Source organism: Ambystoma mexicanum, chromosome 6q (assembly GCF_040938575.1).
Source record: "Ambystoma mexicanum isolate Mex_15411 chromosome 6q, UKY_AmexF1_1, whole genome shotgun sequence".
Taxonomy (NCBI): domain Eukaryota; kingdom Metazoa; phylum Chordata; class Amphibia; order Caudata; family Ambystomatidae; genus Ambystoma; species Ambystoma mexicanum.
In genome coordinates, this window is record NC_090937.1 from 1,569,192,369 (window position 1) to 1,569,219,654 (window position 27,286).

Here is a 27,286-nt window from a genome sequence, read left to right on the forward strand (position 1 = left end):
CACCATGATCCATTCCATTCTGTAGGTGCTTATCCAGGCCTGTTTTTTTTCTTTGCTTTTTGGGACTTGTAGTTCTGCTATTCCCATTATAAAAGTCGGACTACAAGTCCCAGAATGCAAAGAAAAAACAAGGGTCCTCCAATGGCTGAACAGTATGGTGACATAACATGGGGGTCTTGGCCGGGTGGTATTGTCATAGGTTTCAGCTGTGATTGAGCCCCGTAGCATGTATATGTTGATGATTATACATAGTGATGTCCTTATTCCAGCACCGGCTTCATCCATTCTACAGTCCTCAGTTTGCAGCTGCTCCCGTTGATTTTGGGGGTGGGCAAAAGGATTATTTGTTATGTTAATAAGGTTTTAGAAGGTCTCAGCACGCACGCCTTTGTGACACTAGACAGGGAATCCTATTGCAATATGGGTCAAGACTTGCTGTGGACTACATATTAATGTTAATTGTAACATGAATAATATTCTTAAAAGACTACAACCATAATATTCATGCACATTTTTTAGGCTCAAACCAGAAAATAAATGCTTTGTTCTTCAGAATCAAAAATTCACATTTGCTTGTATAGTGTTATCTGAAATCAGTGCTCCAAATACAATTTAGAGGTGGGGGTATTTTACTCCCTATTTTTAAACTATGAGAGTAAATATGATTTCAAGAAAGTAAAAATGACATTTATCCTTAGCAAGAGAGTAAAATGTATGTGACATCCAGCCGACATATGCACAAACTGTATGGAAATCATTGCCATGCGGCAGCTTTCTGCATTGTGACAGAATACACCTTTCATTATTATTTTGATCTCTCCTGTATATATTTAAATGTTGAAAACACAAACACCCAGCCAATTACATAGTAAAGCAAACATGAATTGCATTGCTGTTTTGAGATTTGATAGCTGAATTGTCTTTTGATGTTTAATTAAAGTCCTCATTTCCCAGAGCTATTACTACCTAATAGTATTCCAATGTTATGAATCAACAGTGCGGAGACGCAAGGACTGCAAGCTAAATTCTATATTAACGGACCGTACATCCAGAGTTGCCATCGAAAATTTTTCAGCGGACCCCATAGTAGTACCCATAGCAGTCCCCCAGGGATCCAGCCTCTCTTCCACCCTCTACAATGCATATACTAAACTCCTATTCTCGACCCTAGACGATATGGGTGTCCACAACTACCCAACATGCCAGCTTGACCAAGATTTAATAACCAAGTACCTTTTTCAGATTCTAATGACCCTCAGGTGCTGCCACCTTCCAGTCACCCTCGCATCACTATAGAAAGGAACCTAGGACTTAGAGCCAGGCTAGCCAAAATCCATGAGCCCCTGGCCCGCGCACGGACTAACATACAAAACCGTAGAACGCAACCTCTCCGACCCAACCCCGCCATACAAATCAGTAACCCATTACAAAAACCTTATTCCACACCCTCTCATAACTCCCTCAACTTGGGCACTCCTCAACTTTCACAGGACAAGCGCCATGCTACTACCTCAGAATCTACTTCTAAAAACATAGTTAGTCCTAAAATTAAGGGAGCTTTGATCAACGCCAGATCATTGGTAGCCCATGATACAGAAATCGCAGACTTAAGACTGTCAGAAGACCTCGACTTCCTCGCCATCACCGAAACCTGGTTACACCCAGCAGCAGGCCCTATGCTCATGCTGGCAATCCCAGACAACATTACTATCCTGAGACAAGACCGACCCAACTCGAGAGGAGGTGGTGTCGCCATTATCCATAAGTGCAGTCTTACCATGAGACTAGCCACCTCTCTAGATGTCCCCTCTTGCAAAGCATTAGCAGTCAAAATACCTCTTACTAACACCCAAACTCTTAACATCTCCTTGATCTACCGCCCACCTGGCCTCATTGGTACCTTCGATGAAGACCTCAACTCTATTCTATCCAGCAACCTTAAAAGTTCCACTCAGGCACTCACCCTAGGAGACCTCAACTTGGGTTACAATGACCCGGAAGACCATCCCGCCAGCATTATAGCCAACACTCTCACTGAATTAGGCTTCACGCAAAGATGCACAGCACCAACACACTCGAAAGGCAGAACACTCGACTAGGTGGCTGACCACAACTGCCTAGCGAATATTACTAATATCTCACCTTTAGCCTGGAATGACCACCACTTGATATCATTCTTGCTCTCCACCGATAGACCACCACCTCCGCCCATTATTAAGGCCCCACCCACCCTTACCAGAAACAAGAAAAACATGACAGCAGATAGACTTATCCCCAAACTACTCCCCACTCTTAACACATTGTCAGACGACCTGGACCCCGAGTCCCTGGTCGAAGAATATAACAAGATTATGGCCACCTCGCTAGACCGCATCGCCCCCCTCAAACTGAGATCCAGTAAACCAAAAACGCACCTCAACAAGTGGTACACACCATTCTTCCAAAACCTAAGGCAGCAAAAAAGAAGTTGTGAGGCCATTTGGAAAAAATCCCCTACAGACTCCAACAAACTCAAACTCGCCAAAATAGCTGCACTGTACAAAAAAGAAATCTACCTGGCCAAACGTACTTCATTTGACTCTTGTATATCCCAAGCCAAATCCAACATGAAAGAACTTTTTTCAATCCTCAAAGAAATAGAAACCCCCACAGCACCCCTCGATACTTGCGCCAAAGATAAAAGCTGGTGCTCAGATATTCAAAATGCCCTAGCAAACAAGATTGTGACTCTTCAAAGTAAAATCTCCAGCAAAAGAGCTTCCCTGAACAACACTCTCAATTCAAAAATTCATGACAAACTGCTCTCATTGACTTGAAAGCCCAGATCGATTCGCTCAGAGACAATGGGCAAGCTGCCTTACTCCTTCTCCTTGACTTATCTGCAGCTTTCGATCTGGTCGATCACTCTGTCTTATGTTCACCACTCTACACTGCAGCTCACTTCTCAACGGAGGCTATCACGTGGATCACATTCTTCCTTAACAATAGGACCATGAGGGTCTTCTCTCCCACGGCTGCAGCAGACCCCATACCTATCACCTGCAGTGTTCCTCAGGGCTCCTGTGTCTCCCCCACACTATACAACATATTTACCAAGCCCCTTTTCGATGATTTGGATCATCTCGGTATCACCTACACTAATTATTCAGATGATACGCAGATCATCCTTCCGCTTTCTGGAGATTATGGAAAGGATTTGGCCTTGTTAAATAGGGTGTACATCATCATCCAGGCATAGATGGCCACTCATGGACTATGCCTGAATGATGATAAAACAGAACTTATCATCCTAGGTACCTCACTCAACATAAAGAAGCTCGGCCCGGCCTACAATTCCTTCATGATTGACGGTAATAACATCAAAGTTGAACAGGAGGTCAAAACATTGGGATTCTATCTAGACTCCAATTTTTCCTTCAAAAGACAAGTGAGCTCCCTTGCATCCTCCACGGCTTATACATGCAAATTAATCCGTGCAGCTAAACCCTTCCTGTCGAATTCCAGCGGCCTGACACTCGCCAGAGCTCTTATTCTGTCTCGCCTTGACTACTGTAATGCCCTATAGCTGGGATCTACTAAGGCTACCACCACTAAACTGCAAACCCTTCAGAACAATGCTCTAAGAGCAGCTCTGGGCATTTCCAGACGGGAACACATTACTAATGATAGCCAACAGAACAATTGGCTAACCACTAAAGACAAAATTCTATTAAAAACGGCATCACTCACTCACAAGTCTCTGAACAATGCCGTCCCAACTTACCTGATCAACAGATTCCACCGACAGTCCTCTTCAAGACCTACCAGAACTGCATACAAAAACTGTCTATCTGTTCCCCACATCAAGCGGGCCACCATAGGGGGCAACAGCTTCCAAGTAAAAGCTGCTTTGTTGTGGAACTCCCTGCCTCCAAACCTCAGAATAGACATGCCTTACCAGAATTTCCACTCACTGGTAGTCTCATGGTTGAAACTCGAAGCACACTAAGACTATGCAGTGCCCAGCACCACCTGCACAATCTGTAACTACATGTGCCTTACTGCTTACCTGCTTGTGTGCCTTTGCTTACCTGTATATAATGGCCTCTAGGCCTACTACTGATTTGTATATAACATTGGTGTAGTTTATTCGTGTATCATGTATACCCTATGTACTGTAACCAAGCTTCGAAAGTTCTTGTAAATGCTGCGCCCTGATACCACCGGGTACGCTCGCGCATTATAAATAATAAAAACAAACAAACAAACAATCTGCACCAACTTTGCAGATGACACCCAGATTCTCATCCCCATTACAGGCGACTACACCCAAGACACCTACACCATCAATAAAGTATACTCTATAATCCAAAATTGGATGGCCCTCAATAGCCTCTGCCTTAACGATGAGAAAACGGAGGTCTTCATTGTGGGCTCCCAAAAAAGAATAAGCACCCTCCACCCGGACTACTCTCACATTAACATTGACGGTACACTGATCCCAGTACTCAAACAAGTCAAAACTCTTGGTGTCTACATAGATGCCAACCTCACTATGCACAAACAAATAGCAGCCCTCTCCTCGTCCACAGCTCATACAGCAAAACTTATTGCACTCAGCCACCAATTTCTTACCCCTTCAAATTGCATCACCTTGGCCAGAGCTTTGATTTTAACGAAACTGGATTATTGCAACATCCTCTTTCTAGGAACCTCTAAAACCAACTTAAACAAAATCCAATTATTACAGAACAAAACCCTTAGAGCGGCACTAGGTATAAAGAAATCCGAACACATATCTAGCATTAGAAGAGAAAACCATTGGCTGCCAATTGAAGCAAGAATCATCTTCAAAACCCTCAGTATCGTCTATAAATGTATCACCAACAAAGCGCCTAGCTACCTCAACAACACCATCAAGAAAAAAATCTCCAGTAGGACACTGAGATCCAATAAACTTGCCCTCTTAGAAGTTCCTCAATACAAATACAGCAGAGCAGGAGGAAGTAGCTTCAAAGTCCTAGCCCCATCGCACTGGAAACGCATTACCCATTAGCATCAAAAACGAGGACACCCTACTAAAATTCAAAAAAGCACTGAAAACTTGGCTATTCAACAAATATTAACCGCTTCGAGTCCTACTCCACCTCAGTACCAGAACGCTCTTGGCTGACCTCACTTCTTCTGACTCTATATGTATCTCCCATAGCCAATATGTACATCCAGGGGTCACCTTCAGAACTGCAACTAGTGCTGAACCAAATCGCGAGTGGCTACCCGACCAAGTGTAATTTAGTATAAGTAATTTGACTACATGACTTTTTGTAACTTAGTATAAAAACGTTTTATATGACTGTAACTGTAACACTGTATAAAAATGCGACAATTCACCTGTATTTTTGCCATGATACCCTCGGGTCTGGGGGATTAACACATGTAATAAATAAATAAACATATCTAATCTCATGGTCAAATGGTTATTTATCTAGCGCTTTTGTCAAAGCACTGTATATAGAACATATCTATCACAGTTATCACAAAATCGAAGTTGGTACTTCTTTATCGACCTTGAAAGGATGAGTTGGCCTCACTGGGATTCAAATCTGCAACCTACAGATCACACACAGATCGCAGCAAACAAGCGCTCAACCGGCTGAGCTATCTTATTGCCTAAGATCCTTCAGAGGTCAGTAAATCGAGTATTGGCCGAGGGATAATAATCACAGTACCTAGATGCTGGACGAACCATATATGAAGCTCTACCTAAAGTTAAATACCTATCTGGATTATCACAGGGACAGGTTTAGCTGAGTTTCTATTTCAATTCCAAATGTAACTTTCATTTGTTTATTTTTGAACAGTGCTTGCATTTCCTGGAGTGTCAGGTTTTGGATGTTCAAATTGTAGACTTGAAGATTGGAAAGGCTGTAACACCTGTGATTAGTGTAATTACAATCACTTACTCTTGAGCAAAGACTCTGCTGCCACTGACCACTTATAGTAATGTACTCCATTGACAGCAAGGTTGAATGTATGTAAACTAGATCATGCATACTCATCATTTTACACACTGTTTTTATAATTAGAGTGTAAATTAAATTATAAGTCTAAACATGATCTGCCCCTGGATTGTGCACACAGCCCAGGAACTCTGAAAAATATAATTGCGCAATACTAGTTTGCTTTCAGTGGAAAAAAGCATAGCTTGTTACAAAAGATGAATTCTCAATTGCAATTTAGTGTAAATTATACAATCCTAAAATGCTAGGAAAATAAACATGCACAGTGCTTCTATTTGCTCCATGAGCTGAATGCAAAGAAACCATTCCTTTTATCACAGGCTGCAGTTTCTTTTTTTTCAAGGCTTCAGAGAAATATATTCTGTATCAAAGACTTTTCTCCATGGCTTGCAATTACATTCATGTAGATAAAAATCAAAAGAAGCATTCTGGTTTCTTTCAAGTAACCTGCCCTCTGCACTGCCCTCTGCTCTAAACTTCTGACTAAATGCACACAGGAAAATAATAAAGCTGTCGTATTTACAAGATTTGAATGCATAAAAAAGGCCTGCTACGAATGTTATCTGGAGGTCTGTCTGAAATTGCAATTTTCCTCCCATTCACATAAAGAAATGTTCAGAACATTTTATAGTAATTAAAGGATTGAATCATTGAATCAAGAGATAGAAGGCCAACTCAGCCTATCTTCTTTCTGAGATCGATAAATGAGCACCAATTTTGATTGGGTAAAAATAGTAATGTATGTAAATATGTCCTATGTAAAGCCATTTAGATCAAAGCGCTATATATAAAACAAATTATTATTATCATTCTATCCCACATAGTAATAACTCAAGGTTTGATTACAAATAATGAGTTTTGGCACATGAGCTGAAAGCAATAGACAGGAGGTGCAATGATGCTTAATGTGATTTAAGGAATTGGAAGGATGTGGTAGAGTTCTGCTATTTCTTTAATTCGTTAAACAAAGTCACACTTGCTGATTAATTAGATTCTGGGTTGGAATTATGTCAACATCTGTTAAAATAGGCAATATTTCAGCATTTTAAAGTGGGAGTTTTTTTTGCTTTGGATGGCACTTTATATGTATTTGATAGATGCTGAGCTGTAGAAATTATATAAATGAAATATTGAAAATAAATTGATGTATGTCAGAGAGGTGTGCCCACTGTATAAATGTAGCTCATTAGCATACTATGGCTATTGGTAGCCCCTTTTTTCTGCCTCTCGGCACTATACCTCATAACTATTGTGATGACCTCCATTTTTCTCTAAAGGAAAAACCAATAAGGCAGCTACTTTGGAATAGGGTGAATCGCCACAGCTGCCAGAGAAACATGTTTCAGTCTGTCAGCACCAGATATTAGTGTGGGCGTGCCACACTGCAGCCACGCTTGTATTAGGTATTTGGCTGAAATTCAGATAATCATCTGTGAACATGTATACCAAGTATGTGGCAATTGTGCAAATCTGACAAAGTAGAAGAATTCAAGATTTCAGTATAGACCTGCACTGATTAGTAGACTTCAGTGTAGACCTGCACTGATTAGTAGATTTCAGTATAGACCTGCACTGATTAGTAGACTTCAGTATAGACCTGCACTGATTAGTAGATTTCAGTATAGACCTGCACTGATTAGTAGACTTCAGTATAGACCTGCACTGATTAGTAGACTTCAGTATAGACCTGCACTGATTAGTAGACTTGAAGCATTGTTCAAGTCAACTATATTACGGGGATATACAACGGGCCGAGAGGAAAGCTTAGGGGCAACACGTTTGTCTTTGAAGCAAGACAACGCAGAGCAACACCGGTTCAAATCATGTGCTCAGAGACTGGTCTTTGGTATTAAGCGTGATGCAAAACATTAATTATATTAGCCGATTGGTTGGCAGCCTTCTCACTAGAGTGGGCTGTGGCTGGCTGGCATTGGGTTACTTTGGGTGGTGGCTTGTGGGTGTTGTTGGAACCAGCTTTGGCCAATAGTGGGATATGTTAGATTTGGGATGATTGGATTTTGGGCAGGGAGGAAAGCCATACTGGTCCCCCATCCGGAGGGGGGGGGCTGCTCGATTGGCATCCAATTGGCTCCCAACTACTCAACCACGCCCAAACGGTTCACAAGCAAGAGCACCACGATGCCCGAGGGCTGCTTTGTGCACTTTATAAATGTAATTCATAAATAAATAAATAAGAAATTGAATCCGCACGCTGAAAATAATGATGAACAAAAAAGTTAGAATATTTAATAAAGCAGTTCACAAAGCAATTTCAGCAAATCTGTTTGCAAAGAACTGATTGAAACGTGTTCCGTTTCCTCTGGCAAGTAAGGTGATGACTCCTGATTTCTACTGTTTTCGTTTTCAGGCAACCTTAGCCCTCCAGTTGTCTTACTTCCCTCCTCCCGGAGCTGTCCCAGCCTTCGTTCCACCCCCACCTGATGCCACCCTTGCTACTTCGGAGTTGGACACAGTCACTGGTAAGATTGTAGAGTATGAGCTGTATTCCTATGAAATCTTTGTCTTTAATGTTTTGTAGCTGAACAACCATAGTGGCTTTTAACTAAATCAAAGTCTGGCATAACATAATGCGTTAATACCACTATTGAATTTAATGAAAATACAGTGCTATGGTATGCTATGTTACCATAGTTTTATAAAGCACAACGTATGCCGGAAGGTGTCTAGACATTAAAGAAACAGGAATGAGGCACAGAACGTCGTAGGAGTTGCATCAGAAAATGGAAAGGGAGGAGTCCAATTTGAAATGTATTGAAGTGATAGGATTTAGGATGTTTTTGGAATATCAGAAGAGATTTGTCTCTTTACGAAGTTGCGGCTTGAAGAGTAGTCCAGGTTCTGAATGACTGACTCGCAAAGGGGCGTCCACCCTGTCTTTCTTTCCAGGACCTAGGGATGATCAGTTTCCTATCCGAATTAGATCTTAAGGACCTGGCAGTTGTTTAGTAGCTCCTTTCAGATGCAAGTGGATTAGAGTCAGGATGCTGGAGTCTTTTGAAAACCAATTAGAAGGAATGTTCTAATACAATTTCTAAATATATATATAAGTCCTTGCAATCCAGTTATACGTTCATTTTGCTTACTTCTAATCTGTCTTCCTAAGGATCAAATTATGCCTGGATAGCAACAAAATGATCATCACACGCTACAATAGTATCAAAGTTGCGGTGTCCAACACGTTTTCTCCAACGCCTAGTCCTAAAATTCCCCTAATTAGAAACGATAACATGTTGCTGTTATTCGGGGACCGATTGACCAATAGAAAGGCTTAACAGAAACAGGCAGAATGAACATATAACTGGGTAGTAAGGAGACATATTCTTTCTTGGAATTGTATAAATAATACTCTTTGATTAAACGCAATAGTGGTATCAGCACAACATGTTATCACAGATTTGGATTTAGTTTTAATGTGGAGTATTTTTAAGCTGTAATGAATTGGGTCGTGTAATAGCTGTAAGGATACCAATGTTGTGATCCATGAGGGGAATGTTAAAGGTCAAGGGCAGTGCTCCATACAAAACTGTGTGCAGTACCTGTGCAGTATTAGTCATAGTAGTAATATCTTTATTTTCGGCTCATTGCCATGAAAGCATACATATCAAAAATCAAAAAGAACAATAAAAACACTAACAACAAGAGAGCATCACAAACATGACTCAGAATGTATTTCTTTCTCAAGCGACAAGCATTTTTCAAAAAGTACGATTGAATTAGAGGGTGGGGAACTTTGGTTGGGCACCAACGTTTCTGGAATCGAGCTGTAGTTTGTTAGAAGCAAGGACTTGAAGTATCCACTTGGCACATGTCTGCAGTCCCAGGTGCACATCAGGTTAAAGATAGAGCTTGTATTGTTTTTATTCACATCATTGGCAATCGGTGGTAACTTCACACCCGATAACGCAAGAGGAGTAAACCACGTGGAAGAAGATGGACAGATGGGGCTGGGACCAATGGCCGGGCATCCCTTATGGAGCAGAGCGGCTATGTATATGGTCTCGACCAACCAGCCGCGCGGGTTCGCTCATTATGTAATTTACGTCACTGTTGACACTGTATAGCTTCATAAAGTGTTGTTCGTACTGATTTAGCAGAATGTTCTGTGGCAGTACAGTTCTTTGCTGGTATATTTCTATTTTTGTGGAAATACAACATTGTTTTCTTTGCAAGATGTGTGCTGGGCTTTGTTCCTTAGTGGGTTGTACTTTTTCTGGTGTGAGCGTTGAGAGGCTTCTCTACAGTAGGGTGAAGTTCAAAGCCCTCTGTTTAGTTCATCGTGAACTTCAGGGTCAAGGAGCTTTCTATCTTCGTGAGAAGATAGTTTCATATGTACCCAATAGAGATCTTCGCTCAGCCAACCGCCCTCTTCTCCACGGGTGAAGAAGTCAACCATCGGGGGCTGGGCTTTATCTATTTGTCGCAGCTCCCTCACTCTGGAATTCTCTCCTCTTGGTTCTTAGACTCATTGATGATAACTCCAGGTTTCAATAGTTGTATTGTTTTTGCTTTTATCGCACAGTTTTCCTTCCTTTTTGAGTGACCCCGTTGGGCAATTGCCTTTATACGGTGGGAGTTGCACTTTATCAAGTTAGGATAAGATAACATGACAAAACATTACATAACAGAACGTCTGAACAATATTGCAGTGCAAACAGATTCAATCTTCCATTACTATGAGGCAAACACAGTGTGTTATCCTTCAATTCTCCTCAGTCTAGTTCACTTATATTATCCATTATCGGAATCCAGGTGAAATGGGCTCCTTCATATGGAAGTTGGACTTTTTCAATGATTGTATCTTTCTATTGTTGAAGTTTGGTATTTCAGTACATAACTGTGTTTACCTTATAGTAATGAATCTGTTGAGTTGATGACCTGCCTCGGCTCCTGATGAAGGGGATCCCCCGAAACGCGTAGAGCTCTGTTTTTATCTATTTATTTATCTGACCGCATTATTAAATGAACCTTTGTGAAAGTGCATGTCAATTACTGTTTTGTTGACAATTGTGTTTGTTCATTCATTTTCTTTTACATCTTGAAGAATGTTGACTGTGTTCAGTCTTTTGGTTGTGCAGGGGACGCAAGGGTCCTTAATTAGGGCTCTTTTCTTCCTCTATTGACGTTCCACCTTGTGCCAGGGTGTTTTTACTCTCCTCTGCACCCCAAGTGTCTGTATCTTGCTTTCCTGATCCTCATATAACCTAGGGGTGCAATATCAGTGTTTCTTGGACTGGTTTCACATCCTACCCATAATTAAATTAGAGCGTGGCACTTCTGATGTCCTGTTTGTGTTGTGCCTGGCAGATACCGGAGGAGAGGAAGATACAGAGGACCTGGTGGGCACAGGAGATGAGGCGGAAACTCCAACGGCCCCTCCGGGGGCAGAACAGCCCACTCTTCCCAAGAAATCCCAAGTGCCCCAGGTACAAGGGCTGAAAAGAAAGAGAAGTGGTTCCAAAAAGCCATTGTCGAACAACCCACAAGATTTCCAGGTGAGGCAAACTTTATTTGGTGGTAAAAGATTACCAGAGTTGATGGTGTAGACCAGGTCATTCTTACAAAAAAGTTGGGGTATTATGTTTTGGTAACACTTCATGCTGGATTTCTCATGCTTTTAAGTGCCTTTAAATCAGGTATTGTAATAGCCAATGTACCAGCCATGGAAGGATACAGGGCTGAGGTCAACCTAGGAGTCTTTCATGTGATTGCAGTGTGCTACCTGATGCCTGAGGCAATTGATGAACTCGCTGAGCTATTTGATTGGTGACTGTATCTTGTGAATGAATGATGTCCAACTACCCAACCACACATCATTAAGCAAGGGGCACTCTAGTAGCCTTATTGATGGGAATTATTGATAATGCACGAAGGGGTAAAGATATCCGGAACTGGCTTTTATCACTGGCGGGCCTTTAAGAGAAGTCGTTGAATTGGTGTCACTTGTCACTATACTGTGTGAAAATGAATAAAATCGAGAAATGTCAGTGTCATTGCCGTACAGTGGGCACCCGAATATCATACCCCCCAACTCAACCGCGTTTGGAGGTAGGCCTCCCACTTTCGCATCGTCTTCACCATCCCAGCAAGACACATGCTTCCATGGACTTCAATGGCATCGACGGCAAACATTCACAGAAATGCTTTCCCCTCTATTGACGTCAATAGTCTCACCCACCCTGAAAACCACCCTCCTCCTAAAATGTCCTTACCACCATGGACTTCAATGGAATCACCACCCCCATAAGCATCTGACAGGATGTTGCCACCTCCACAAGTCCCATATGCTTTATGCTTGCGAGACTATTAATGGACGGATAAATACCCTGTGCTTTTGTGTAAAAGCTGCATCTCCGGAAACATCTGAGCAGAGCTGCAGAGGCTGAAGACGTCGGCCCTTCAAACGTTAGAACCGTAGCTTTCTAGAAACATGTGTTATACCGCCATCTAGTGGGAGTCTTTTTAAATGTACCTTTATAGCGTGTTGGGCAAACATTTTGCGCACGGCCTTTTTTGCAGCAAAATATTGATCCAACTATAAATCCATTCTGACAATTAATTGCACATATTAAACAAAGGGCGAAACCTATCAAGCGAGCTACACTTTTCTTACGGGATTGTCATATTAACAACATCAGTGATGTGTCCTGATGTGTGTGTGTGTGTGGGAGGGAGGGTGTGGGTGGGGCAACAGAAGTGCATTCCCACCATTCGCAGACGTGTTATTCGGTGTAGCAGCGGTGCAAGCTTCCTCCTGCAAACAGCACATGTGGTCCACGGGCAGCCCCAGGGCGAGACAGCAGCGGAAGAAAGGAACACTCCCCTCACAAACAGAGGACAGTAATGGCACAAGTAGCAACAGTGCCGCCGTCTCTCTCTCTCACACACACACACACACACATGCACATGCATGCCTGCAAGTGCACGCACAGAAACACACCCTCACATGCATGCACATACGTGCACACACACACACACACACCCGTGCCAGCATGCATACGTGCGCGCACACACCAGGCGCGGTGAAGACAGCAGAAACACAATCATTCCACGTGCAGAAAGAACAGGTCCTGCCTTCAGAACGACTCGAGACTTTAGGTTGAATGTCAGTTGGGCTGATTGGCCTTAACAACATCACATTGGCCAATCAGGATCATTATCAGGTGTTGGACACTACTCTGAACAAAGTGACCCCCTCTCCCAAAAAAAAAGAACACGTCGACATTAAAGATTTTGTTCAGCATAGGGAAGCCGGGAGTCCTGGGTCAGTTTTTTGGGGACAGAGATGCGGGTCATAGTATATCTGTAGTTGGGAGTGACTATTGTCTCTACTGCCCAATGGAAGCCACATAGTCCCTCCGCAGTCGAGAACGCCTTAGCGACATGTGTACAAAGACGAGGCAACATCGCATCCCCACGAGCTGATGGGATTTTCCATGATCAAGATGTAAACACCTTGGGGTCTGGACAAAGGCAGAGATGCTAAAGTTGCAAGGAAAAATTGGAACCAACCAAGCTTCCTGAGATAGCAAGAACACCGATTGTGCACATGGTCCAGCCCAAGTGCGGAGACCTGTTGTGTACAAGGGACAGCCCCGGTGCGCAGACGTTTTTGGAGTAAACACACCTTTAATCAATATAATGGCCCCGATTCATGGAAGTGTTTTATAATGTCGCAATCCCATAGGAAAACTTTCCATGAATCCGGCCCAATGTCTGGATGGTTGCACGAGCCTGCGGGGCACTGGGACAGGTCGCTGGTAGGCGTTTAATGTGAATCGTGATCCTAGTTTGCACAGACACTGGGGGTCATTCTGACCCTGGTGGTAAGGAGTTAACGGCACCGGTATGGATTCCGGCGCCGTTAACCCCCTACTGCTGCATTCCGAGGTCCCTTAGCGGATCCCACCAGGAACGGCTGGTTTTGCCAGCTGCCCTTAGTGGGACCTGTTAAGGGACCAGGGAGCTAATAACGGGCGGGCCCGTTATTAGCTCCTTCCCCATTCCCATTGAGCTCTATGGGGGCTCGAATGGGAATGGGAAATGGTTTCAGAATGGGGACTTACCGGGTCCTCCAAGGTTGGAATGGCCCGGTAAGTCCCCATTCTGTCTACCCGAACCCAAGTTTGGAGGCAGCCATGGCGCTAATAGCAGCATGGCTACCTCCAAACTCAGAATGACCCCCACTATCTTCATTCAGGAACTGGCAGCGGGATCTCTGTAGCTAATACCGTGTTTAAGGTTCTTAAGCTTCGGGTAACCTTCTCTAGGTGGGACCGGTGAGTTATAGGTTCCCCTTACCTCTCCCAGGATGCCATGGGAATGCTGTGGATGACCCTAAGAATTGCTCTGGGCTCTATTTGTATCTAACCTGAGTAGTGGGTATGGGGACCTTTGCTATTCGACTGCCTTGCCCCGGCTCCGGATATACGCAAACCCTTACGACTCCCCCTTATATAACATGTACTGCATTTATTTTATATAATCAATGGACCTCATTCCGACTTTGGAGGTAACCACGCCCGCTATTTGCGGCGGGGCTGCCTCCAAAATCGTTCCGACTCCGCCCTGGTGAATGGAATAATTACCGGTCCATTCCAAGGTTGGAGGGACTGGTAATTCCCCATTCACCAGGGCCATTCCCCATTCCCATTTGAGCCCCCACAGGGCTCAATGGGAATAGGGAAGGCGCTAATAACGGTACCGTAAATTACGGTACCGTTATTAGCACTAAAGTCCCTTTGCGGGTCCCGTCCTTAACGCCTGCTAAAAGCAGGGACCCGCAAAGGGAACTCGTAGTAGGGCGGTAAGGGTTTAATGGCACCGGTCTCGTTACCGGTGACCGTTAACCCTTACCGCCCTACTCGGAATGAGGCCCAATGTGTCTGAAAGTCAAACATTATGGCATATCCATTCCTAACACACAACAAAACATTATAACGCTCTATAGTCATTCCATCGACAGCCAAAGCACCTAATGCCATACCATCTAAAAAAACATCTAAAAAAAGCATCTAATGCATTTCTTTTCGTTTTCTTTATTTTTAATGGAGGGGTCCCCCCAGCCCCTTTTTTAACCTTTAAAACACATTTTTATTAAACTAAACACTTTACCATCTAAAAAAAATGCTGTAGATGCTTATTTTTTTTTAATGCTTTTTTTTTAGATGGTTTGGCTGTCGATGCTTTGATTGTCAATGCAATGACCGGATTCCATTATATAACACAGGCGAAAAAGTGCAGTACAGTGATACATTTTGATTAAAAACAATGTTTTGAGTGATCATACAAATCACAAGCCACTATCACTCAACTACGGCTCATAAATCTGGCTGCCTGATTAACTAGGCTAATTCTGTAGTGTGTGTGTGTGTGTCTTACACTACCAATATCCTTGGCGTGTTCAAGTCAAGAATATTAGTAGTACAACACTAGTGTGTTATAACACACCTGTGTTATAATCTTCTGTTTTGTGTTGGGAATGGGGCGTGCATACTTTTTGACTTTCTGACACATGTATTATATACAATAAATTGAATGCAAGTGATGTAAAGAGGAGTCATAAGCGTTTGGATATATCCAGTGCCAACTTGTTCAATTATGTGTGTATAGCGTATTGAGACCAGGAGCGAACAGGGAGAAGCCAGGTGCCCTTTTGTGAGTACGCCCTTGTTTGTGGGTACTTTCAGATTTCTGGGCACTGGTAGGTCTGAGGACAGCAGATCTGTCTGTGGCTTTCAGGGGGTCCTCGTTTCAGGCTTTGCACGGAGGGTGGTGAGGGACTGGGGGGGAGGGGTGGTCTGGGTATTCACTGTGTAACTCCTCCACAGTTTGAGTCATGGAGTGGGTGGTGACACCCACTCACGGTATGACCCCATTCCACCACCGTCAGCCTGCCCCACAACATCCTCTAAATAAGCACGCTATCCCCTCGGGCCCGGTTCCTGGCTGATGAACATGGCATTTTTCAACTAGTTCCACAGGGCACAGTTCTGTCGGACCTGCCCTCAACGCAACAAGAGAAGCGCTAGAAAATGGCGCCATGCAGCGTGTGCTCTCCGTCATCACTTAAAAGCATGCAATGAAGCCCACCGGGAACTCACGTCAGGAGTGTGGTTGGATGAAGGAAGGCATTTTATTTGTTCAATTTTGATGTGGGCAGGGCCGCCTTGGGCAGAGCCGCCGGGGGGACGTCATTAGCCCCCTGCCATGCCAGCTCAGGGTAGTCTTTCAAGGGTTCCTCTGAGATGGCGTGGTGGGAGAAGGCACGGCAGTCGCCCTATTGAAATGAATGTGCCCCGCTCTTGTGCTGCTGCCCGGCTTTCCAGAGCGCACATAGTTAATAATAAGAGGGTGCTTTTGCATCACCACCCCATTGAGGTGATTACCTCCCTCCTCTGGAGTGGGAGTTCTGAGATACAAAGAAAATGCCCCCCTGCATTGACCAGGGCCGTAAAGGGTTTAGGGACGACACATTTCCCTTTCACTTCCCGGGGTGCTGCCGCCGCTAAGGCCGGCACTGGACGTGGGTTTCCATCTCATTGCACAACATGCACAAAGACTGATGCAAGGCATTCTCATAGCTCACGGTTATGCAATCTACAGCTCGCCAGATGTTTTGGACTACAACTCCCATGATACCTCACCATTCACTATACTAGCTAGGACTGGTGGGATTTGTAGTGCCAAAGGTTGCAGACCGCTGAGCTGAACAGCAGGTTTCAACAAGTATGTTCTCAATTAATGGAAACTGGAATCAACCAAATAAAGGCATTTTGGAAATGGAACCAAGACTAAATGAAACAGTGTGAAATAATGTCAGGTTCCATGGCTTCTCTGGTTCTTATGACGCAAGTGCAGTCTCCTGTCTCGAAGGGTAACTTTATGTCTATTCTTTTTCCTCTGAACATCTCTTACATCTGCACAGATCCGAATACGCGTGATAGAAGCAAGGCAACTCCCAGGCACCAATGTGAAGCCTGTCATTAAATTGACCGTGGCCGGGCAGACGAAGCGAACGAGAATACGCAAAGGGAATAATCCATCTTTTGATGAGGTAAGATTCAGAGCAGAATTCTGTGTCGAATCAATTCGAAATGAAATGTTTTGTGTCAGATTCTCAAAACATTTTATAAGTCCTACTGAAGAGATGCAGCAGCACCCTATTCACAAAGAGCATTTAAATGGGTGCATTATCGATGCGCACATTCAAAAGCCCTCTTTTCCCCACTTTGCACATTTTTTAAGCAAGGGGGCATTTCTGCACATATCAAAGTGCCTCTCGTATCCACAAACAGTATTCACTTTAAAGTGCCACAAAGGTGTGCCCTGTGCCTGATTGGAATATGAACACAGGGGTGAGCATTGCAGGGCATGGCAATTCCTGACACTATCATGCCTTATTTTGTAAGTATAACAGGAGAGGGTTTAACCGCATGCCTATTTCCCAAACAGGGATAGAAATACTTAATTTTTTAATTACATTTCACGCTATCTCTGGAGCCACCAACAACATGGCTTAACTCTTTAAAATCTGCAAGGGACTTGCCAATCCTACCGAGGTCATCTCTTCCCCTCCCCCCTCCCAGGTCCTCTGCTCTGCACTGGTCACCCACTTCTCCTCCAAAACTCTGAACATCCTGTCCTCTCTGTCCTCTTCTCCCCCTCCCAACCCTTCACCCGCTCTCTCACCTCCCCTGGACACCCCATACTCCCCTCTTTCTATCCCATTGCACCAGATGAGATCTCTAGAGTCGTCCACTCTATGAAAGTCTCCTCTAAACAGGTGCTTCCCTGCACCTCCAGTACCGTCAAGGACAACATTGCCTCCTTCGCCACAGCCTTGGCTGACCTTTGCAACCACTCATTTGCACTCTCTTGTGCACCCTCACTTAAAAAAGCTAACTATCGCCCATCTCCATTATCCGTTTCTTGGGCAAACTCATGGAGAAACTAATCATCCATCAACTGACCCTCCACACGGGACTGGCCGGCTGCCTCGATGATCATCAGTCTGGTTTAGGGCCATCAGAGACACGGTAACTGCTCTCCTGAACACCCGTAAAGATCTACTCTCTAGCCTGCATTCCAACTCCCCCTATGTTCTGATCCTCCCCAATCTCTCTTCTGCCTTTGACACTCAACCACTCCATCCTCATACACCGTCTCCGTGATACCCTGGGCATCACGGACAGGGCACTGGCGTGACTGACCTCCTTCCTCTCTAACAGACCCTCCCAAGTGCAAATGGATCCTTTTCTCTCCTCCACTACACTCTCTACCTGTGGCGTCCCCCATGGCTTTATTCTGTCGCCATGGCTCTTCAACATCTATCTGATCTCCACTTTCTCACCTAATTTACAGTGTTATGCAGATGAAACACAGCTCTCCTCCTTCAAACTGCCACCTTCTACCTCCTCCTCCTCCCTCATACCTGACTGCCTAACTGCTATTCATGCATGATGCTCTGCCAATGATCTCTGCCTTAATGCCAGTAAGACAGAGAACCTACTCATTGCAACACCTGCTCCCTGTTTCCTCCCCTCTGGCCAGACCCCTTGGGTCCCATCCTCTCACCCACCTGTGAGGCAAAAAACTTTTGGATCATCTTTGACACCTCTCTCTCTTTCTCTCCACACATCATGGACCTTGCCAAGAAGTCCAACTTTTAGCTACACCTTCTCAGGGGCATTCTACCTTTCTTCACCTTCCCCCAGAAGCTCAATGGGCCTCATTACGACCCGGGCGGTAAGGGAATACCGGTATCGGTAAGGGCACTGGTGCCGGTAATCCCTTACCGCCCTATTCCGAGGTTCCTTTGCGGGTCCTCCCTTAACACCTGGTTTTACCAGGCGTTAAGGACAGGACCCGCAAAGGGACTTTGGAGCTAATAACAGTACCACAATTAGCAGTACCGTTATTAGCGCCTTCCCCATTCCCATTGAGCCCTATGGGGGCTCAAATGGGAAAGGGCAAGGGCCATGGTGAATGGGGAATTACCACCCCCGCCAACCTTGGAATGGGGCGGTAATTGCTCCATTCACCATGGCGGAATCAGTAAGGTTTTGGAGGCAACCATGGTGCAAATAGCGCCATGGTTACCGCCTGGGTCGTAATGAGGCCAATGTCTTGGTTCTCTCTAGGCTTGACTACTGCTCTTCCTCAGTCTGCCTCTTTCCTCCCTTTGTGCCCTCCAACTAATCCAGAATAGGACAGCAACACTTATCCTTGACCTCAAGCCCAGGAACTGCATCTCTCTAGCCCATAAATCTCTACACTGGCTCCTGGTGACCGTAAGGATCACATTCAAGACCCTCTGCATCATCCACAAGGCCGTCTGGGCCTGGGACCTCTTAACATCCAGATTTGTCCCCTAAATATCTCCCGACCAGAGTCCTTCGGTCCTTGGGCTCCAACTCTCTGCAGGTCAAACGCTTCTCCAAGCAGAGAGTGGGAGGTAGAGCCCGACGGCCTCCCCCTCTCCCTCAGACTTGAACCGGATCTTCTCAAGATTTTTCTTTTCTCCTCTTACTTCCCTCTCCCTGCCCCGTGCTAACTCTCCCTCTGCAGCTACGACTGGGGCCTGGTCCCTTCAGAGTCATATAGGGGCCAGACCAACCCCCACCAGTCCCCCAGCATCCCTTGCCAGCACTTGCCCTTGTGTTCCCTTTCCCCGACTAACCCAACTTACTCCATCCTGCCCACTGCACTCATCCTTGTGTTCCCCCATCTTTTCCCCTGGCACTTGCCTCCTTGACCCCCTAGCACTTCCATGCCCCCCTCCCTGGAGGTGCCCCTCTCCTGCACTTCACCCTCTACCCCCGTACACACTGCACTTACTACCTTCTCAAACATTTGCACGGTAGGATTGTCACAAGGCCAATAGAACCGTTTGTTGTTTTGTTCTTATTCCCTTATCCCCCACCCACATCTGTTCTTGTAGTACCTGGAAACACTTTTGTATAGGTAGCATACAAATATCCAATAAATAAATAAATAAACAAATAAATAAATACATGTAAGCAAGGGGGCAGGGCAGCACATCTTTTGCATTGTTGTCCATCCCCACTGAAATGTGCAGGTCATCTTTGAGAATAAAGTAACCTGCACATTTCACAAAGAAGTGCAAATAAAAACAGCACATTCTCTTGCTCTTTTTTTATTTACTTCTGTGACTGGGTTTATGCATACATTTAAGTTGCGCAGAGCTGTTTTTCGTTGTCAAGTACTCACAAAAATGAATATGTTTTCTGTTGTGACGAATTGTGTGTTGCTGAAAAAGGTTTGCTTTTTGATGGACTGGAAATGGTGTACAAACTTGCAAAAGTAATCTGAACGTTGTAATTGGCAAATGCACATTATTTCGCAGAAAACTGCAGGACTCAAGCAATACAAAAATGCAGGCATGGTTCCTCATATTGCTGCGTTGAGTTGTTTTATCCTTTATTTCCTGCAAAAAAAGCAAAGGTGGAACTATTGTTCATAAGATTTGCATAATTCCTTTTCCGCATTTACCCAACTTGCATAATTGTATGCTCAATAACCTTACACAGGTCTCGCCTGGGCAATGTGTAAATGCTATCAGTGGGAGGGGAGCTTTAACCCTGGAACGCCACTTTTTGTTGGCCTCCTGGACAAGACGCAGTGAATTCATAACCTTTCACCTAGCATGGCTCTTCACCTGTAGCTAGCTCGATTGTGGTTCTCCGTGGAAGCTAACGTGTTGTTAATATTTCTATATAGTAAGGGAGCTATGCACCTTATATAGGCATCCCTGTATTTAGTTAGGGGAGTTTCTGTTGGCATCTCTTGTGGAGGTGAGTGACGAGCACAGAAAGGTTCTCATGTTTGCTGGAGGCCAGTTTCCCCCCGAAAACCCCCAATAAGCAGCCTAACATGTGAGGATTGTGTTTACCATGCATAAGGTTATTGAGGTCATAACCCCACACAAAGAAGGGATTGTATGTACTCTTAGCTGCCTTCCCTTGTGTAACCCAAATTAAAGCAATGACGCGATGGACTTCGAGGGTACGACGTTGTAACATCGCCATGCTTTTATTCTGTGTTTTTCTGAAAATGTTCGTTCGAAAAAACTCATCCAAAAATATGGGGAGAGTGGATGTAAAGGGCAGGGATGTGTGGGGAATAGGGACTAGATCAAAAGAAAGAGGGGCTTAGTGGGGTAATCCCCCTCAATTAAAAATACAAAAAGTTGATGAGTTTTTTAGGCCGAAAATATTCAGCAAAAAACACTTCGAGGGATGCCCCTTTCAGCAGCGAAGACCATGGCATCCGGTGAGATCGTGAGCAGAGTCAGCTGTTTGGATGTGGCGATGGGTAATGGTTTGTAGGGTGCTCGTTCTCCTCCAGGTAACTTGGTGCTGAGCTGTAAGAAACACAAGGATGGCAGCAGAAGAAGGATCAGGAGGGCAACGGAAAAGCCTTCAGGGTGCAGCAGAAGGACAGGTTATTATGAATATCGCAGATCTGGAGCAGCAGCTTATTCCGGAGCTGGGGAGCAAGCGCTGAGGAAGACCAGCCACCTTTATGGGCCTTTGTGAGCAAGAGAAGGAGAGTGGAAGCGGGAAATCAATGAGTAGGTTGGCAGCGTCTCAGGTAATCCCACAGGAAAGTTGTGTGAATTCCATATTCCGCATAGTGGGCCCGGCACAATGTTCCGCGGCATGATCGGGAGCCAGTGGATCTTGCCAAGAAGAGGAGTGATTCTGGAGCAATAGCTTCCATCGCAGGCCACGCGGGCTTGTGCATCCTGGAATGTTGGCGGTGCTGATGAAGATTCTCGGCATGGCCAAGACACAGAACGTTTCCACAGCTAAGGTTTGAGGAGGCAAGTGCGGCTACAGCAGCAGCTTTCAGATTGCAAGGAAGGTTGGCTGGAACCTTACTGACATCTCCAATGCCTAGACAACAAGCTCCTGGTGGCCACATGGATGTGGGGTATGACAGACACAGCCCGATCAACGAGGAAGCTTAATTCCCCCTGGAACCAGAGCTTAGTGGCAGGGTCGGATATCAACGGCTTCCTCTTGAGGGAAGGCTGCGCATCTCCAACGATGCAAGACACGCAGAAGACACGCAGAAGACACGCAGAAGCTCAAGAGGCCATCCTCTGCTCTTCATGGGAGGAGCTGCAGTGGTCTCTCCCAAAATGCACCAAAAATAAAAAGCTGTATATCTGAAATCTCTTAATTACTGAGTGAATGCTATTTTTTGGGGTACATGTTATCCTTCTACTTGCTCGCTTGTTTTGCTTATTTGCAAGGTTTTCGAGAAAATGGCCATCTTGTTGTTGCTAATAAGCTTTACGTAAGATGTTACTTGGGTCATGTTTAAGGGATGCCAGGACCCTTGTATCCTGCCCTTCAACAAACCAGCCAATTTATCCCAGAGGAAAGGAGGAATCCTTTACCGGCAAACTTTTCCATCAGACTGCAAAAGTCCTATAGTGGTGAGTCCTCAAAACCTGTAGCATGACAACTCAAAGGGTGTCGGGAGGCTATGAGTCGGTACGTTACATGGTTTCTGTTGAAAGTTGTTCCATATTTGGAGTATGGATAAGGGTTAGACATCTTCCTCATATGCGGGTCAAATGGACCGGCCCTACCTCCGCTCCCAGGCTTGCTATTGCTTACAATGTGTGCATGTCAATTTGTTGATAATCACTGCTCTGCTACAGACAAGACATCTTTTTAAGGTACTTCATTCAAAACCTCTGTATAGAAGACTTTCTGAAAGCAAAGTGCCCACATTTGAGCTGGCATTATCCCTTTGTGGTGTTGCCACTTGAAAGCACATGTACATACAAGATCCTTGGCGCTGTCTCCAGTGGCTGAAAACAATGGCCAGAAATGAGCAAAACTCCTTGAAAATCAAAAAAAGCATTTTGGTCCAAAAAGAAAATGCATTAGAAGGAATCAGGGACAGCACAGGGAGGTACTTTGGGGGTACTGATACATGCAATCAAAGAGGAGGTGCAATTCAGTAAAAAGTATCAATACAAATAGAATCAGTAAAAAGGCCTATGGGTAAAAAAGATATAGATCCGAAATACCTTCTGGGGTTATAAAATCTGCCAAAGAGTTTGAAAAATGTACACTGTTGTCAAGTGGTTTCAGATTTTTCTGTAATCTAAAATCTTTCGTGGCAAGTAGTTCCTGATCTTTACATTGAACCGACAATTAAATTGCTTGTTTTCCCCCCAAACCATCCCACTGTTGCCTAACATGGAATGTGCAGTCTGAACACGGAGGACTTGCGTTGATGTAGCTACACATCTCCCCGCATAGGGCAAAAGCCTATATCCCACCCGTTGATACTGTTCCATATGTATTCCCAGGCAGATGCTACTCGAAGTGGGCGGACTGTACCAACAAAGTGCGGTTGGTGGGCACGGCACAACCTCTTCCAAGCACAAGACTATGTTGAGAGGCCTATCCTTAATGCTTTAGGATTGCGATCCTCAATGCAGACTAGTCTGCCCTCCTTGGGATTAAAATCCAGGCTCACTTCAAAGTTAATTGGCAGTGGCGCATCTGCGCATCTGCGCAAGACCACTGCGCGATTGTACGGGGTGATCGCTCTTCTAGACTTTAACACTAGTGGTGAAACCCCAATATTGGAGACCGCCTGACAGATCTTAAATCCGAGAGTCAATCACAGGCACTCCCATCATCTGACTGGTTATGCCAAGGTTACAGAACAGGCTCACCCAGCCTCATTCGAAGCCCGGCTGCAAGATGGAATGGTGGCGTGTCCAAAGACGTATGGGCCTCATTATGAGTTAAAAGGCAACTGAAAAAATGGGAGGTAAAAGTGCGACCTCCTGTTTTTTAAATTCTCCTGATTGTGAGTCGGTAAACCCATAATGGGGTAATACCTCCAGCATGTGCTTTGAAGTAAGACCGCCAGAAGAATTGCGGTATAACCTTGCTGCACTCAACCCTACTGGAGCCCTCTATCCATCCCAGCTCCTCTGCTATCCCCCGCCCTGTGTGTCCCCCCTATGTAGAGAACGCCAACGTGTCCCCCCTACGTAGAGCACGCAATGACTTCCCGTGTAGGTTTAGACTTGATCCTTCTCATATATAGACACATACGTACCTCCAATTTCATTTGAAACCCTATGGGATTGGATAACCACATTTCATAATGAGGCGGTAAGTCCCCCGATAGCATGGGGGGTAACTGTGTATCCAGTCAAAGGGATCAGCACTGGTAACACCTCTGACCTCACGATGAAGACCATGGGGCCTGCTTGCTTCTTGTGCTGAAAATTGTTCTGTTTAACCTGAGAACAGGAACTTGGGCACCGTCCTCAACCAAAACGCTGCCCAAAATGTGCCAACCAAGAATGGCCACTTTTTACATCATTCTTCGGCCTCATTAACTTATCTTTCTTTTCTTTTTAAACAGACCTTTTTCTTCAATTTCTTTGAATCTCCAGCTGAACTCTTTGATGAGCCAATATTTATTACGGTAAGTTGTCTGCCTGTTGGTGTCTGGTGTCCCGTCAATGGAACAACATTTAATTGGCCAACGCTCTCTTTACTGACAAACTAAAACTTCTTTTGGGCTAAATTATTATTATCCTGAATAACAACTTGCTGAATCTTTCTCTAGCCAAAAGAACATGTTTACATTTTTGCTTAACATAAACAAAATAGCTGCAATCACTTATTTTTGTTTATCTTAACAATGGATTAGCACAGTTTAACCTAATCATTAACAAACAGCTCATGTGCCTTAGAGCAGTATGCGCTACACATGCTAAAAAAGAACTGCAGTAAGTTGCGTAAGATCAAGGGCAAGCAAAGGGGCGAATGTAGCACCACGTTTGGCAAGAATTGCAGCGTCTTGGAGCTAGGTTCTGTTGGAGAAGGGAGTGGTGTTTGTGGGATCAGATGGAGGGACGAGGTCTAGATCCTGGCATGTTGATGAGCGCAGACACTTGGTTTTTGTGTTGCCAGATGGAACCAGGGTGTGACGTTGCTTTGAGTACCTACGAGATTCATCCTGCAGGCGCGCGGTAGGCGCGGGACTGCGCTATGATGGGATGATAGCCGAGAAGAGTGGTTGGTCTGTGCTGGCTGCCATATGAGAGGCTGCAATCTCTCTTGGGGATTTCCCTAGTTGGATGGTGTGTAGAGCGTAAGATGGAAGAGGGAGCATGAAGACTGCGTGGATTAGTGGATGGAGACATTGGGTTCTGTGGTTCTTGCTTGAGAAGTTTCATCCTAAGGACCATGGCCCCAGCTCTATCCCGGTGACCTTGTGGTTAATGTCAATTTGTTGTAAGTTGTCTTGTTTCTTGCTGAATGGCTAGTGTCAGGTGTACAGGATTGTTTCCCTTGATGAGTGTGAGTATTTGGTGGTTTGGTGGAGGTGAGAGCTACTAAAGGAGTATTGTAATTGAATGATGACCAAGACGTGGCAAAGTGTGCCGCGTCATCTTAGCCCACTGGCAGTCCCAGTTCTTTCATGCTCATTTGTTCTTGTTTTGGAATGCGTGAGATTCACAATGCCATTGGAAGACGGGCGAGATACATGTGCCATGTGAGTGCCGGGAGGTGCCTGTCCAAGTGGTGGAATGCTATTGTAAGCTTTTGGTGTATATTGACTATAGAATAAGCAGTACCAAGACGTGGTCATGGTTATATGTTGGCATGAAAGTTTCTTATTTGGAAGAGAAAGAGATATTAGGTCTTAATGAATATAGGTATGGCTGTCTGGGCAATTGTCTGCTGTATCTGTTGAATACATGGTGGTTTTAGTCTAGGCTCATGGTGTTGTGTATTAACTCTAGAATAGGAATTCCGGCTTTCCTCCTCTTACACAAGTGGGCAGATTTAATTAGGAAAGGTGATGTCAACTGAGGAGTAGAAACATTTGCAAGAGGCGACAACACGTTTTCAAACCCATTTTTGAAATTATTTAAAACATCTTTGCAGGAAGGTAAAATAGCAGGAACAAAGCAGACTGCAGCCGGTAAAATACAAAAAGGAAGTAGGTGCGGTTTAATCTTCTTAGATAGAGTTATAGAGCGTCAAGTATCAAGATAATACCATCCTCAGCCATCCACCCTCTAGGTACACTTTAATCGACGACATTCCTAGACCTCTCAAAAAGGCAAGCATTCCACTCATGTACCCCGCTCAGCATTCCCCGCTCATCCAGCAGTTCCCTTAACAGACGGTCCTTTGATTTCCCCATCAAATTTCCCAGCCCTGCTTAAATCTTAGCAGCTTCGCCAGAGCCTCGCTGCGCAACGTGTCCTCCTCGGAGCGCAATGTTTACCATCTGATGAATCTTCGTTATTTTGCAGGTGTTTGACTCACGCTCCCTCAGAACAGATTCCGTCCTTGGAGAGTTTAGGGTAAGTAAACTGTTCCGTAATTAGCTACTATTTAGTGCAACTTTTAAAGCTGAATCAGGCTTCCATTTAAATATGCAAAGGTATTTGCATATGCAAAGTGTATACAGAGGGAATGCAAGAAGGAGAATATTAGAGGGCATATTTAGAGGATACCTGATATCCCAGAGGTATATTATGAGCGACCCAACCAAATCCACAAAACATAAACCTGAAAATGAAGTAAACATTTCTGAATGGATTCACTGCCCTAACATTATGTCATGAACAGTTTGGCGCTTTTCCTTCCCACCGAAAAACGGTTCTAAGTGATTTGGTCGAGTGTTTTTTGTTGAATTAGAATTTGACTAATTTATTTATTTATTTTATTCAATTTGTCCACACATATATGCAGGGCGAGATCCCCACAGCCCTCCCCATGACCACCCCCTATATTTAATATCCCCACAGCCCTCCCCATGACCACCCTCCACACATATTTGCGGCCAAATACATGCAAAACAAATCGACAAATTCTAATTCAAGGAATTCTACCTCGATCAAACCTCGCTATCCCCCGAAAACAGTTAACAAACAGTACAGAGGAGGCCAAAGGGAGACCATAGATAAAGCTAGAGACTAAAATCCAGTGTATGTGTTTTGGCGGTATAAGCTCGTTCACCTTATCTACCCATATGTGATAGGAATGTGGTAATGCGAACAATGCGAATTATTCCAAATTATGTGGACTTCTCTGTTATTCCCCACTTCCAAGTCTATAGAACTACACAAGCGTCTGGCGGAATGACCACTTTCGGTAATGCAGCATGAGTAATGCTGCATCCAGTAATGCTTTGGAGTGACAGTAAAGATATAACTATAGTTGCATTTGTTTGTATAA

The 27,286-nt window shown here is 44.5% G+C and overlaps 1 protein-coding gene across 9 annotated transcripts in view; it reads left to right on the forward strand.

Annotated features, from left to right (window-relative positions):
- The window catches only part of DYSF (dysferlin), a 1,254,081-nt gene that overhangs the window by 412,540 nt on the left and 814,255 nt on the right, over positions 1 to 27,286 (forward strand). For all 9 annotated transcript variants that reach the window (XM_069632290.1, XM_069632293.1, XM_069632296.1 and 6 more), the window contains exons 5-9: positions 8,368 to 8,479; positions 11,325 to 11,512; positions 16,945 to 17,073; positions 24,450 to 24,512; positions 26,359 to 26,409. In XM_069632290.1, coding sequence (XP_069488391.1) covers positions 8,368 to 8,479; positions 11,325 to 11,512; positions 16,945 to 17,073; positions 24,450 to 24,512; positions 26,359 to 26,409 — 543 coding nt within the window. The remainder of the gene's footprint in view (positions 1 to 8,367; positions 8,480 to 11,324; positions 11,513 to 16,944; positions 17,074 to 24,449; positions 24,513 to 26,358; positions 26,410 to 27,286) is intronic.